The sequence below is a fragment of the Panthera onca genome, chromosome X, assembly GCF_046562875.1.
Source record: "Panthera onca isolate mPanOnc1 chromosome X, mPanOnc1 haplotype 2, whole genome shotgun sequence".
In the NCBI taxonomy this organism is placed as follows: Eukaryota; Metazoa; Chordata; class Mammalia; order Carnivora; family Felidae; genus Panthera; species Panthera onca.
Window position 1 is genome coordinate 114767637 of NC_138357.1, and position 13624 is coordinate 114781260.

Sequence of the window (13624 nt, forward strand, 5' to 3'; positions counted from 1 at the left end):
CACCTCCGTTAGAGGGCTTTGGCACTCTAGGCCACTATTCCCGTGCCTTAATCACCCCACAGCCAGGTACCAGACAACTAAACACGGCCCCTATGCCCCAGAGCCCGCTGAAACTGTTCAAAGCAGCCAATCCTAAACCCTGATCCCTTCCCACAGAAACCAAAATAAAGGCTCTTGCCCACATTTTCCCCTCATTCCTTCTGCCTCCGGACCAACCCTGGTGCTTCCCCACACGGCCCCCCTGGTGCTGGGCCTGTGTTCTAGGGAACTGTGAATAAAAATCTTCCTTTATGACAGTCATTTCTGTATCTGCATGTTTTCCCACATGGAGGAAAACAAATCCTGGGTACCTTTAAGACAACAGAGTATGTTCGTATCTATGCTAAAATTTACACAAAAGTCACAGTGAAAAAGCTCGGTTTAGTCCAGGAAGAAAATTAGTCCTCTACCATGGCCAGCTCTTGCTGCTGTGCTTTTACTGTATTGGCATGGAGCCTGACTAGTTTACTCACCACTCTTCCTAATGGCTCTTTTTTTTTTTTTAGTTCTATGTATAAAAAGCAGAGAGGATGAAAAAAAAAAAAAGCATAGGAGTCTTACCTTATATTTACACAAAATTTCTTTTGTGAAGCCATACCTGAAAAAAACAATGGTATTTAAACGAATTAAATGTTGACAACTCCTACTTATGGGAGTCACGCCAAAAAGGGAGCCACTGACATCTCACCATCAGAAGTATCAAGAACTCCAGAAACTAGAGTGTAGTTGAAACTATTACTTACCCAAGTCTTTGCTAGGCACGATGGGAAAGAACAAAAGCAGCCGTCCCTACTCCAAAGGAGCTTATAGTATAGTTGGAGAAAGAAGGTAAATTCTCATGAAACAATTACAAGGCAACTTAAGAGATATGTTGTAGGTATAGGATGTGTAGACGCAAGTTCTCAGAGACGTGTGCTATGGCAGCTGGGGAAACTGTGTGGGAGAATGCTTTTCATTGAGATAGAATTTCTCACAGGAAGGGGGGATGGGGGAAGGGACTGAACAGAGACAAAGAAAAGCCTAGAAGATAGTAAGTTGGCTCTTTGTACTCTCTCTGATAGAGTTCAGGTAATGGTATTCAAGATTTTCAAGAAACTGTCAGGAATTTTCATACCTGAACAGCAGTCACTATGGGAGCTTTAATGATGGAAATCTTTTTTTTATTGCTTTTGTTGCCTCAGGATTATAACATATATTCTTAAGGCCCAACACAGGGAAGTCAGCACACAGCATACTCATTCCAGGTTTCCATGCAAATCCTGTCACGTCAGGCTTCTACAGTGTCATGCTGTTTTCCGAGAGGAAGTCAGTCCTCACCAAAGACGGCTGTGTTGTGAAATGCAATGGATACCTTGCAATCTTCATTTTTCTTGCCCTCTCTGGAATACCAAATACGGTTGACTACACCATCCTTCTGGGAAGCTTTTCTTCTCTTGGATTCTGTGACAATAAACCCTCTTGCTTTTCCTCGTGCCTTTCTGGGTATTCTAAGTCCTTGGCAAGATTTTCTCTGCCTAGCCTCGAATGCTGGAGTCCCCTCCAATTCTGTCCTAGGTCCTCTTCTCCCCTCACTTTCTCCTGTGGCAATTTCATCCTTGCCTAGAGCTTCGGGTACTATCTATGAGCCACTATTGCAGGACAATGCTGTAGGCCACACTTCATTTCTGAGCCCTGGACACATACACTCAACTGCCTACTCAAAAGCACTTCTAATAACCTTAACCCAGACTGAATTGACCATTCTCTCTCATGCCAACCTTTTCCTCTTATCACGTTCCCAACATCTGTGAACAATGCCACTGTACTTCCCAATTCAAGCCTGGAACCTGGAGGTTACCCTTTATTCTCTCCTCTTTCAAGTCCTCTATATGACGTTACCAAACTTGAAATCATCCTTGCCTAAACTCCTCTTGAATCTGTCTACTTCTTTGCATCTCTATCCCTACAGCCCTAGCCTATGTGAGAGAATCCATCATCTATCTCTTCAACTACTTCCTAAGTGGCCTCCCACGTGCAAATATTTCTTCCTGCTGCATTTTAAAACACAAATTTTAGGATACTCTTCTATGATTTTTTTGCTGTCCTTAGAAAAAAGTCCAAATTCCTTTGCACGATCCAACCATCTCTTATGTCTCCAGTCCTATTAGGGACCGTCCTGTCTCTCAGTCGGTGCTCCTGCCCTCTGAAGTGCTTTCATATCTAAAAAGTCTTGTCTCAAGCTCTGCATAAATTGTCCCCTCGCTGTGGAATACCATTTCTCGTCTACCACCATGGCCCTTTCTGAATTGCTTAATTTATCCTTCAGGTCTCAAGCTAATGCCATACTTCTATGAGAGAACCCTCTGTCATCCCTCAGACAAGTTAGGTCCCCCACTTTACAAACCCATCACATTGGAAAAACCTGTTTAACATAAGCCTTCCCCACTAGGTGGAAACTCTGTGAGGGCAGAGGCCCTGTCTCTTTCATTAACCATTATAGACACTAGATAAATATGATTGGCTAACTGAATAAATGAAGGGCTATGTGGCATGCCCAAATAAAAGTATCGAGCTACATTATATATAATGGACCTCTGATGACAGTCTTGGATTATTTTTCATCATAGTCTCAGCATCTGCTTCCATAAACTGAGAGTGAGAATTGAAACTCTATACTCAAGCCAGGTGCCGGAACTGCCCCAGAGACAAAACTAATCAGTTGCTGAGCTTTCATCAAGGCATCCAAAAGCCTAGGATCAAAAGCATAAGGCATATCACATGTCATGCCTTCTACTGCCCTAGATAGAGCCAACTGGTAAAGGAGGGGTGGAGGAGGAAGAAAGAAGGGAAAGGGGAACATTTATCACCTACGGTGCCTTTCAGCAAAATTTGGGAAACCATTTAACCAATCTTTATTCCTCAAATCTCCAGTGATTCAGAGAGCTGAAATGCTATGTTACAGCTGTTCTCAAATATGTTTGTGAACAACTATGCCAGAAGCAATCACCGTGTCATAAAAAATATACACATCAGTGAAAAACACAGTACTGGTTTCTGAGACAACATCTGAGGCAAGCCAAAAGAGCAGCAACAGAATGATTTCATCTAAGCCTGCTCAGGGAAACTACCACACCGCCAAAGCTGGCCTAGCACATCCACCCAGGAAACCATTTGGCCTGTGATGGTAGTCATAGGAGGAAGAGAAAGAACATAGCAGAAGGGAGAAGCGGGGACAGAACTGGAAGCAAAGATGGGAAGAGGACTTCAGAGTAATTTATACTCACTCAGTAGAAGACCGAGGTGGTAAATAGAGGTAAGAATTGAGGTCTCCCTTGAGACTCCCCTCATCCCTACTTCTCTACACTCACCTCTAACTCTCTGCAAGGAACTGAACATGGCACGATTTTTCAGGATGGGAAACAACAGAGGAAATCTAAAGGCCTAAGTTACCTCAGATTCATCATAAAATCTTCATGGTTCCCTCTGTTCAAGTGCAGGTCATTGGGGTAGACAAGAAAACTCACAAACAGGATCATTAGGATCTCTATGGAATTTCTTCCTCGATCTACAAAATCCCCATTAAAAATATATGAGTTGCTCCCTGAGGGGAGACCATTCTGTGGAAGGAGGAGAGGGGGAAAAACAAGCAGTTAAAAGAATGTACTTTTAAAGTAAGGCTTTGTACCTAACGTCCCTGTGAATATGGAGAAAAGAGGCTGAGTTAGTTCCTCCACTGGGGAAAACCTGCTACCTTGAGCTAGTTTCACTCTTCCAGGGCAGGCATCTCCTACAAGGGACCTTGGAAGTGACGCATTAGCTTGAGACAGGAAGATTCCAGGCATGGGGGTGGGGGATGGTGATTGCTCTTTCTACGCACTACCTACTATGAGTTTTCTCTGAAAGGAGCTGATTTTTGTCCTATCGAAAATGGCTACTCCCATCTCTTCCTTCTCCCTTGAAAAGAGAGAAACTTCCACCCAAGGAAGAGCACCGAACCGAGAGCCCAGTCTCACTGTAAGAGGCCCTATGTTTCACTTCTTATGGCCTTGAATCCCTCAGTTTGCAAAAAGGGGATGACACTATACCCACCCCCTTCCCCAGATCGAATGAGACAATGGATATGAAAATACTCAGTATGGATATGAAATGGATATGAAAATACTCTTGCTCATGAGCAAGGCTGATAGATCACCAGAACACTCTGATATAATCACGCCGGGTGTTGAGAGCTGGAAGATACTGTGACCGCTCCCCGACCAGGCTTTAATTATTTTGATTATCACTCCTGGACATGAGATAATACTTTTAAACACAGCGTTGGTACAAAAAAGAATGGGGATCAGGACAAAGGTCTGGTCTTTATAATAGTTCAAATGTTCAAAAAATACATGACAAAGAGAAAAATGTAAGTACTTATCTACCCAAATGTACGTCCCCCTTCAGAAAAGTCACCTTCAGGAAATAATGTACATATTCTAGTTACATTAATCTTTTTCCAACTATTTTCAGAGTCCCCTTTTTTAGATTTCAAACTACAAAAGAAATCTTATTACTTTATAGTCACCGTCCGAGGATTTATATACATTTCAAGTTGTTCATATCAATATAATAGAAGTAGTTGAAAAAAATACAAGACAGGTTACAATATATGACTTACAATATAGGATTCCAAAAACCATCATGCAATGTCACATGTTCCGAAGAGAAATGGAAACAAACAAGCAAGCAAGCAATAGTATAGTACCCTGGGCCAGAAATAAGAAGACTTATTTGCTAGTCCAACTTCATTATTTAGCTACAGTTTCCTCATCTGTAAAATGGGGACGATAACTTCCATGCCTAACCATACAGGGCTACTTTGGAACTCAAATGAGGCTGTGTGTGTACAACTGCAGGAAAACCACAGAGTACCGTACAAATGAAAAGATTCATTTTATTCCGACCTCCACGTTATTTCTAATTTTAAGGTCCCGTTATTTTACATTTTCTAATATACTAATTCACATAACTTTATCACGGTAGGCTTAAACAGTATGAGCCAGCTGCAAACATATAGGTTCCTGCTTTTCAAAACTCAAAGAAAAATGGAAGGATTCTGCAGCTCTGATACTCTTCCTTCCCCAGCCTTCACCTGGTGGGGATGAGTAAGCCAGAGGAATCTGAGGGCTGTTAGAGGCTATAGGCTCTCTTGGGATTCCAGGCCTGGAGGGGGCTAGAGGAGCAGCAGAGAGCCCTGGCATGGAGGAACTGGGCCTGAGGGGACCTGTGCACCCCTTGATTAAGGGGAGGCCTTGACTCAGAGCATGGGAGGGGGAGCTGGATCTTACTAGAAGAAAGTATAGGGAAGTTCTTCCCTATTTCTGAAGCTAAAAGAAAACTAACATTTGCATTTAGGGATACCTAGGAACATAAAGACTTCCTCTCACACTCTTGATGCAGGAGTAGCAACTATTGTGCCTACAACTACAGAGAGGCCTTCTATTCTAAGCAGAGAATAGAAAATGAAAATAACCTTGGGGCGCCTGGGTGGCTCAGTCTGTTGAGCCTCCAGCTTCCGCTCAGGTCATGATCTCACGGTTTGTGAGTTCGAGCCCCACATGGGGCTCTGTGCTGACAGCTCAGAGCCTGGAGCCTGTTTCGGATTCTGTGTCTCCCTCTTTCTCTGCTCCTCCCCCGCTCATGCTCGCTCGCTCTCTCTCTCTCTCTCTCTCTCAAAAATAAATAAACATTAAAAAAAATTTTTTTAAAGAAAATGAAAATAACCTAGTACTTAAGGGGATCTAGTAACCGGAGAAAAGCAGACCAATCAGATCTGCTAAAGTTCTATCCCCTAATAAGCTAGAATTGTTGAAGGAGACAGAGGACAATTTTATTTAAAAAAAAAAAAAAAATAAGAGGACCACAAAATAAAGAACAAAAAGGTAATAATTCTTAGCATTTAAAATGTGCTATTCAGATTTAAAATATCAATATATTAGAGCTAATTAAAAGAAATAATGATTGGAAAATACATTATTGACCTGAAAGAACAGATGAAAAATCTCTTACACAGATTAAAAAGCAAAATGATGGAAACTGTAAGGAATGAGTAAGAAATTAGAGTTCAGAGCCAAGAGAACTAATATGCCAGTAATAATTCCAGAATCAAGAAAGAGGAACAGATGGAGAAGAGGCAAAAATTATATAAATAAGAGAGGGAGACTTCTATGGTTAAAAAGGGACTTCATCCTGAAGTTTGAAAGAGCTCACGAATCCTATGCACAACTGATGAGGGAAAAATATCCCTATTACCTGGTAAAAATCTTAGAAGCTGCTAGACAAAAAGAGCAAGTTACAAAGGGAAAAGAATCATCCTGGCATTAGACTTCTCACATGCAGCAGTGGGAGGTAGAAGATGATGGAAAAATCTACAAACTAAAGAGAGAAAAGGACTATGAAGCAAGAATTCTATATTGGCCAAGACATCATTAACTTCCTAGGGTGATAGAAAATATTTGCAGATGTGTAAAGGGTCAAATATCAGCAGCAACATCATCGGGGTGGAAGAAAGACATATGTGAGTATGTAGTGATCTAATACCGCAAAAACAATGAACATGTATTGATTGTGTGTTATGTGCCATATACAATTTTAGATGCTAGAAACACAGAGGTAAATAATACAAAGTCCCTGCATTCCATGAGCTTGCATTCAGAGAATATAGCACCCACATGCCCCACAGAGGAAAACACTCAAGAAAATATCCTAACCAAATAACAGTACAGTACAAAAAAAAAAAAAAAAAAAAAAGTTCTCAAGCCAGGGAAAGACCCAAGAAGAAAGAATATAGATGTGAACAACAAACCTTTCAATATAAATCAACAGTGATAATGTGGAACTTGCATTTAAGTACTAAGCAAGGATTCTGGAAATAAAAGAGACATACTATGAAGAAAAGCCTAATAATGGTCAAGAACTAAAAATATGGCATGAGCAGTAACCAGAATTTGCAGGGGAGCTCCACAAATCTCATCCCAATGGGGGACATACATGGAAAGTGTGACAATAAATACATTTATCTTGCTGGAGGAGAGGGAGTATAATGGTGAAAGAAGAAAGTTATAGCTATTTGAGAAATATATACACATACATTATTTATCAGAAATGTCAAGAATGGGAAAATAACTACTAACGAATGAAAAGCACAGTAAAAATGTCAAAGAAAACAATAATAAAGAAAACTTTACCAGAACAGCAAAAAGAAAAGGGAGAGGATGAAGCAAAGTGAAGTAAATAGTAAACAAAGAAGAAAATTTTTCAAAAACATCTGCTGTTATACTAAATGTGAATGGGTTAAATTCTTCCATTAAAATATCAAGATTACCAGACTATATTAAAATACAAAACTCTGATATATACAGTTTGAGAGAAAAACACATCAAAAATAGATAAAGGAAGCTTGAAAACAAGGTAAATACAACAAATAGAAAACAAAAATGTAAATATTGATACTAGACAAAGTGAAATTTAAGATTAACAGTGCTAATAAACACGGTCACAAAGCAACAATATATAATAGAAGGCACTTATAAAGAAGGTACAATTCATGAACTTGTATTCAATAAACAAAAGAACACATTTTTCCTTCATATATTTAACTATTATAGATGCAAGAAGAAACTGTTTAAAAATACAAACACAGTAAATTATTCAGATTGAATTATTGGTTTAAAATAATGTCTACAAAGTCTTGACACGCCCTTTAAAAGATGAAACCTAACTTCCCTCTTCTTGAATGTGGGTTGGATTTAGTGATTTGCTTCTATGAATTGAAAAAAAGAAAAGAAGCAGGATTGATGGTGTGCAGCTTTGGAGACTAGGCCATAAAAGACACTACAGCTTCCTTCCTGCTGTCTCTTTTGCATCACACACTCTAGGAAAAGTCAGATGCTATGCCATGAGAACACTCAGATACCCTGTGGAAAGGCACATGTGGCTCTTTTGCCCATAGCCAGTGAGGAGCTGAAAGGCTGTGCCTGTAGCCATGTGAGTTAGCAATCTTGGAAATGGGTCCTTGAGCCCCAGTCAACCTTTCAGATGACTTCAGCTCTAACCAATAGCTTGCCACCGCATGAGAGACCCTAAGCCAGAACCATTCAGCTAAGCTGCACTCAAATTTCTGACCCACAGAAACTGTGCAATACTAAATGTTTATAGTTTTAATGAACTAAGTATTGGGGTAGCTTGCTACACAGCAATACATAACATACACATTTAGACAGATACAGTAGAAACTGAATTATGTGGGGAAATTGAATATTTAGGGGCACCTGGGTGGCTCAGTTGGTTAAGCATCAGACTTCGGCTCACGTCATGATCTCATGGTTCGTGAGTTCAAGCCCCACATGGGGCTCCCTGCTGTCAGCTCGGAGCCTGCTTTGGATCCTCTGTCCCCCTTCTCCTTGCCCCTCCCCCCACTCACAGGCGCACTTTCTCTCTCTCAATAAACATTTTTAAAAATTGAATATTTGATCAATGAACTTAATTTAATAAATGGATATATGAAGAACTTTACATCCTACAAATAGAGAGTATAATTAATTCTTCATATGTCTAAGGACACTTTATGACAATTAATCATGTACATGATTTCAAAGAAATCCTGAATAAGTTCAAAATAATAAACATGTCATAGGATATATTCTCATGTCATAATCCAATAAAATTTGAAATAAATAATAAAAATATGATTCCAAGAATTCTAGCTCCTTTAATTAAGACGCTTGGAAATTAAAAAGTGTAGTGTTAATAAGCATTAGATTAAAGAGAAAATCAAAAGCAAACTTACAAGTTCAATCGAAGACTCAATTAAAACTAACATTAGAAAAGATGTGTAACCTTAAATGCCTTCATTATTAAAGACGATGCACATGAAAGACTATTCATCTCAGGAAATTAGAAAAGGAACAATAAAATCAATCAAATAAAGATAAAAGCTAAAATTAATGAAATAGAAAACAAACAAAAAAGAAAAAAATACATAAAGCCAAAGGATGATTCTTTGAAAGACCAATAATATTGATACTCATCATGAGCCTGACAGAGGATGAGTGAAAAAAGAGAGAATTACAAAATATGAAAGATGAAAGAGTAGAAAAAAGACATAAAGACAGAGAAGTAGATAAAAGAAGTACATATATGTAAACAATATGATGCCGACATCTATGATGTACTTTTACAGTCTAGAGAAATGGAAGATTTCTCTGAAAATAAGGAACTGTCAGAAATGATTCAAAAGAAGTAAAAAACTTGAACAGTGCATCTCCTTGTGGCTTTCTAGCAGAGCTGTATCTCCATTTTCTGTTCTTTTTTCTTTTTAATGTTTATTTTTGAAGGACAGAGCAGGAGTGGGGGGGGGGGGGCAGAGAGAGAGGGAGACACAGAATCCGAAGCAGGCTCCAGGCTCTGAGCTGTCAGCACAGAGCCCGACGCGGGGCTCGAACCCATGGACTGGGAGATCATGACCTGAGCCAAAGTGGGACACCTAACTGACTGAGCACCCCAGGCGCCCCAGCTCTATCTCCATTTTCAAGAGCAAATGGTTTTAATGTTATTTAGACCGATGATTCATTCCCATCCTTGAGTGCACACTGAATTCACTTGAGGGATTTTTAAAAGTCCCCGGGTGGGGGCGCCCAGCTGGCTCAGTCAGAGGAGTGTGGGACTCTTGATCTTGGGTTGTGGGTTGGAGCACCATGTTGGGTATAGAGATCAGAGATTACTTAAATAAATAAGACTTTTAAAAAAAGATTTTTTTTAAGTCCCCAAGTGTCTATCAGAGTCTGAGAGTAGGACTCACGTTCAGTACTTTTTTTTCCAATTCCCTTCGGTGACTACAATGTCAAGTTTGAGAACCAGGGCCTTTAATTATTCCAAACCACATAAAGAGATGAAAATCTTTTCAATTCACTTCATGAAACCAGCATAACCTTAATACCAAAATATGAGAAAAGCATTTAGTGGTCTAAAATTATATTTATTTATATTTTTAATTTTTTAGTTTTGTTTAGAGAGACCACAAGCACATGTGCACATGCACATGCATGAGTGGGGGAGGGGCAGAGAGAGTGGGAGAGAGAGAATCTTAAGTTCCACGCTCAGTGCAGAGCCCGACGCAGGGCTCGATCCCACGACCCTGGGATCATGACCTGAGCTGAAATCAAGAGTCAGATGCTCACCTGACTGAGCCACCCAGGTGCCCCTAAAATCACATTGATTGTATCTGGATAATAAACATGTTTTCCACTAGGATGACAAACTTTCTTGCATTAGAAACTTCTCATCTCCAGTTAGGCCAAACTTTGTAGGTATTTCACCTCTACTATGAGCAAAGAATAATGAATTCCTTTAGCCAAACCTAATTTTAAGCCCCAAATAGTAATGGTCACCTAGGTCATCCACCTTATACAGCACCGTTGACACCCAGTGAGTTTTAACCTTCTCAAAAAATTACACATGTTGTCAAAAGGCTAAGATTTGTGATAATGAAGTTCCTTCAATAGAATATGTCAGAGTCTCTGAAAGTGACTCTAAAAGGCATCTTCAATGTATACTGAACTCCTGTACATGTTAAGCCCCTCAGAACAGACACTTCAAAAATGGCAAGGTTTATTTGAAGGTATAAGATCTGTCCTACTGGACAGTATTAGTCCTTCAGTATTAGTCATATTACTTTATACATATGAGTTCAAATACATTTTTGTCTTAGAACAGCAAGGAAATTAGAAAACCGATGCGAAGATGAGGAGCTAAGTGTCCCTGTACGTAAACTCTCTAGGACGTCTGGGCTTCCGACTACTGAGATTTGTCCGGTTTTCCTTCAAAGAAGCAAAAACTGCTGCTGTAACCCATCCTTCACTCAGTTCCAGTAAACCAAACTCTCTGGCTTATTCTGTAGCTAATATACAACAAATCGTCTATGGCATGGAAACGAAGTCGACAAATACAGAAAACCCAGGGCAACTACAAACCCTGAACAGCATTCAGATGACCCGGAGGGGAAACACTAGCAGACCACAGGTAATTAACTGGAATGGAGACAAAGACAAGATGTTTCCCTATATTCTCACCCATTTCCTCCTGAAGCATTTTATAATCAACATCTAGAAGTTATGCCTTTTTTTTTTTTTTTTTTGCTCAAACAATAACCTCTGGACCTCAACTCCACATTATTTTAATTGTTATTTCTTTTGCCAACCCTGTTTTAGAGATCTGTTCTTCTGATTGCAACACACTGCCTTCATCTCAAAAGAAAAGGAATTGACTACTGTGTAGTATGAAGCGTATCAGTGAGAGAGAAAAAAGAAAATATTTAATGACCTTCTCGAGTGGAAAATCATGGGCACGGGGAGTGGAGAATGGTAGGGAAGAGAGAACGAAAAGGAAAACAAGGTGGCATGGACAGCATCAGTGTGACATCCACAGGGTTAAGAGTTAATTCGCTTCTCTCTGTCCATGAACGTCTCTTTTTCAGCTTCAGGAGGTCTCCACTCATAGCATCAATTTAGCAAACTAATTTGCCAATACTTGATCTAAAATTCCGAGCTTTCCATTCAGTGAGGAAAAGTCTTGTAATTTTAGCAAGGCTAATTAAGGCTCTGAATGAAGTATTTCAAATCGGTCACTCTAATTAAGCAAAAGTGGCTGATTAAAATTAACCTTTTCAGAAAATAAAATCTAAAAATAAACCTAACTAATGCTATGTAAATTGCTTCACTTGGTGATATTTGAAGCCATATAATGTTGAGATGCCCTTTTAGCAAAGGTCTGTTACAATGTGGTATCCAGAGGAAAGAATTCTTTTCAAACCCGGATAGGATTGCAGCTGAAAATGTCTAGCTTAGTCTTAAGGTGCTCCATGGCAAAATTTTTAAGGACAACCGAATATGAAAGAAACCCAAATCTCAAAACCAATAATCGAAAGCAATCACTGTATGAATCCCATCGGAGGAGGTGACATTCAAGACAGTCCGTTCAAGGAACTTCAGTAATTTAGTAAGTGCCTAAATCCCAGTCACTAATACATCCCACCCTGAACTGTCCTGTCTTTTCATTAGTTGACCTTCACCACTAAACTGTAAGGTCTCTGGGGCTAAAAACTGCACCGTAATCAGACTACACTGCCAACCCTTAGCAGAGTACTTCATTCATACCCGGTGTTTAATAAATACACGTGAAAGGAATAGACTGCATATTTGTCTTTGTGTCTTCTCAGTTTTTATACAGTGCCTTGAACACTGCAAGGATCAGACAAGAGTTTATTAAATGAATAAATTAGCGGATAGGCTCGCTTTCGTGTAGGATTGGTTATAACGATACAAGTCTTGAACCAAACCAACCACTTGGATGAAAAGAGTGACATAGCAAGGCACCTCAGGGATCCCACACTGTATGGTATGCCTTTGGTTGGCCTTGGGCCAGCCCTGGCCTGCAGCCTACTCACCCTAAACCACATGAAAGAGCCGACAAGGAAGAAATTGCCTAGCAAGACGTCAACTGAAAGATGAATAACAATTTTGCCTTCATTCAAAGCCTGGGGGTTTCCCGGTTTCTCTTTGGGGCTGACTGAGGGGAATCGGAGCATAATATAAACTGTAGTGATTTATAGCTCCAAAAATCTCCAACGGGAGTATTTTGCCAAACTATCCTCTGCGATTCAAGTTCAATCAAAATCTGAACAAAATACATTTGGATAAATCAAATAATCCATAAGTTGCTAATTTTAATAAATTAATTAAACCATAAATTAAACAGGGATCAGTTAAAGCACGGTCACTAGCTGCTTCTAAATAGAAGAGAGAGCGAGCCCGTGGCTTACACTGAGGTGACTCAGTCCTGCGCGCTCCTATGAATGAACCGGAGGAAAGCATCACGCGCAGGGCATTACATGTAACCAGGAATCAAAACCACATCGTTGATGCTGTGAATATTGCAGTGAGCATCGGCCACCATCACCGAAACTCTACCATTGCCTGAAGCAATCGAGAGATTGCTCAGGTCAGAGTTAACACCAGCTGTAATCCCTGCGCAGCCACCCTTGTATCTGAGGCCACCAGGGAAACCCACCCCCCACCTCCCCTTCTCTCGCCTTATTTGTAAGATGTTCTTTCTTGCCTCCTCATCTCTTTCCTGGCGCATTATGCTTTTCTCAACTAATCTTCCTTTATTTTGTTTTCACGTTCTTTCGTCCTCCGATACCTAAGACCCCATAGTGATACTCACTCATACCGTAAGCATTGCTGAGATGAATTTTCCAGATCACTGAAGCTTTCTCCTTTAAAAACTAAAATGCGTTTTTAAATTACTTTAACCATTTTAACTGAGGGTTTGGAAAGTGTGCCGTCTGTTCTCTTTACTTCTTTTTTTTTTTTTATTTTTTTTTTAATGTTTATTTATTTCTTTTGAGACAGAGAGAGACAGAGCATGAATGGGGGAGGGTCAGAGAGAGGGAGACACAGAATCTGAAACAGGCTCCAGGCTCTGAGCTGTCAGCACAGAGCCTGACGCGGGGCTCGAACTCACAGACCGCGAGATCAGGACCTGAGCTGAAGTCGGACGCTTAACCGAC

At 40.1% G+C, this 13624-nt stretch overlaps 1 protein-coding gene across 3 annotated transcripts in view; it reads right to left on the minus strand.

The window, feature by feature from the left end:
* Positions 1–13624, minus strand: part of PPEF1 (protein phosphatase with EF-hand domain 1) — a 107709-nt gene that overhangs the window by 32865 nt on the left and 61220 nt on the right. For all 3 annotated transcript variants that reach the window (XM_081794116.1, XM_081794117.1, XM_081794118.1), the window contains 2 exons: positions 3469–3635; positions 601–637 (listed from right to left, as the gene is read on the minus strand). In XM_081794116.1, coding sequence (XP_081650242.1) covers positions 601–637; positions 3469–3635 — 204 coding nt within the window. The remainder of the gene's footprint in view (positions 1–600; positions 638–3468; positions 3636–13624) is intronic.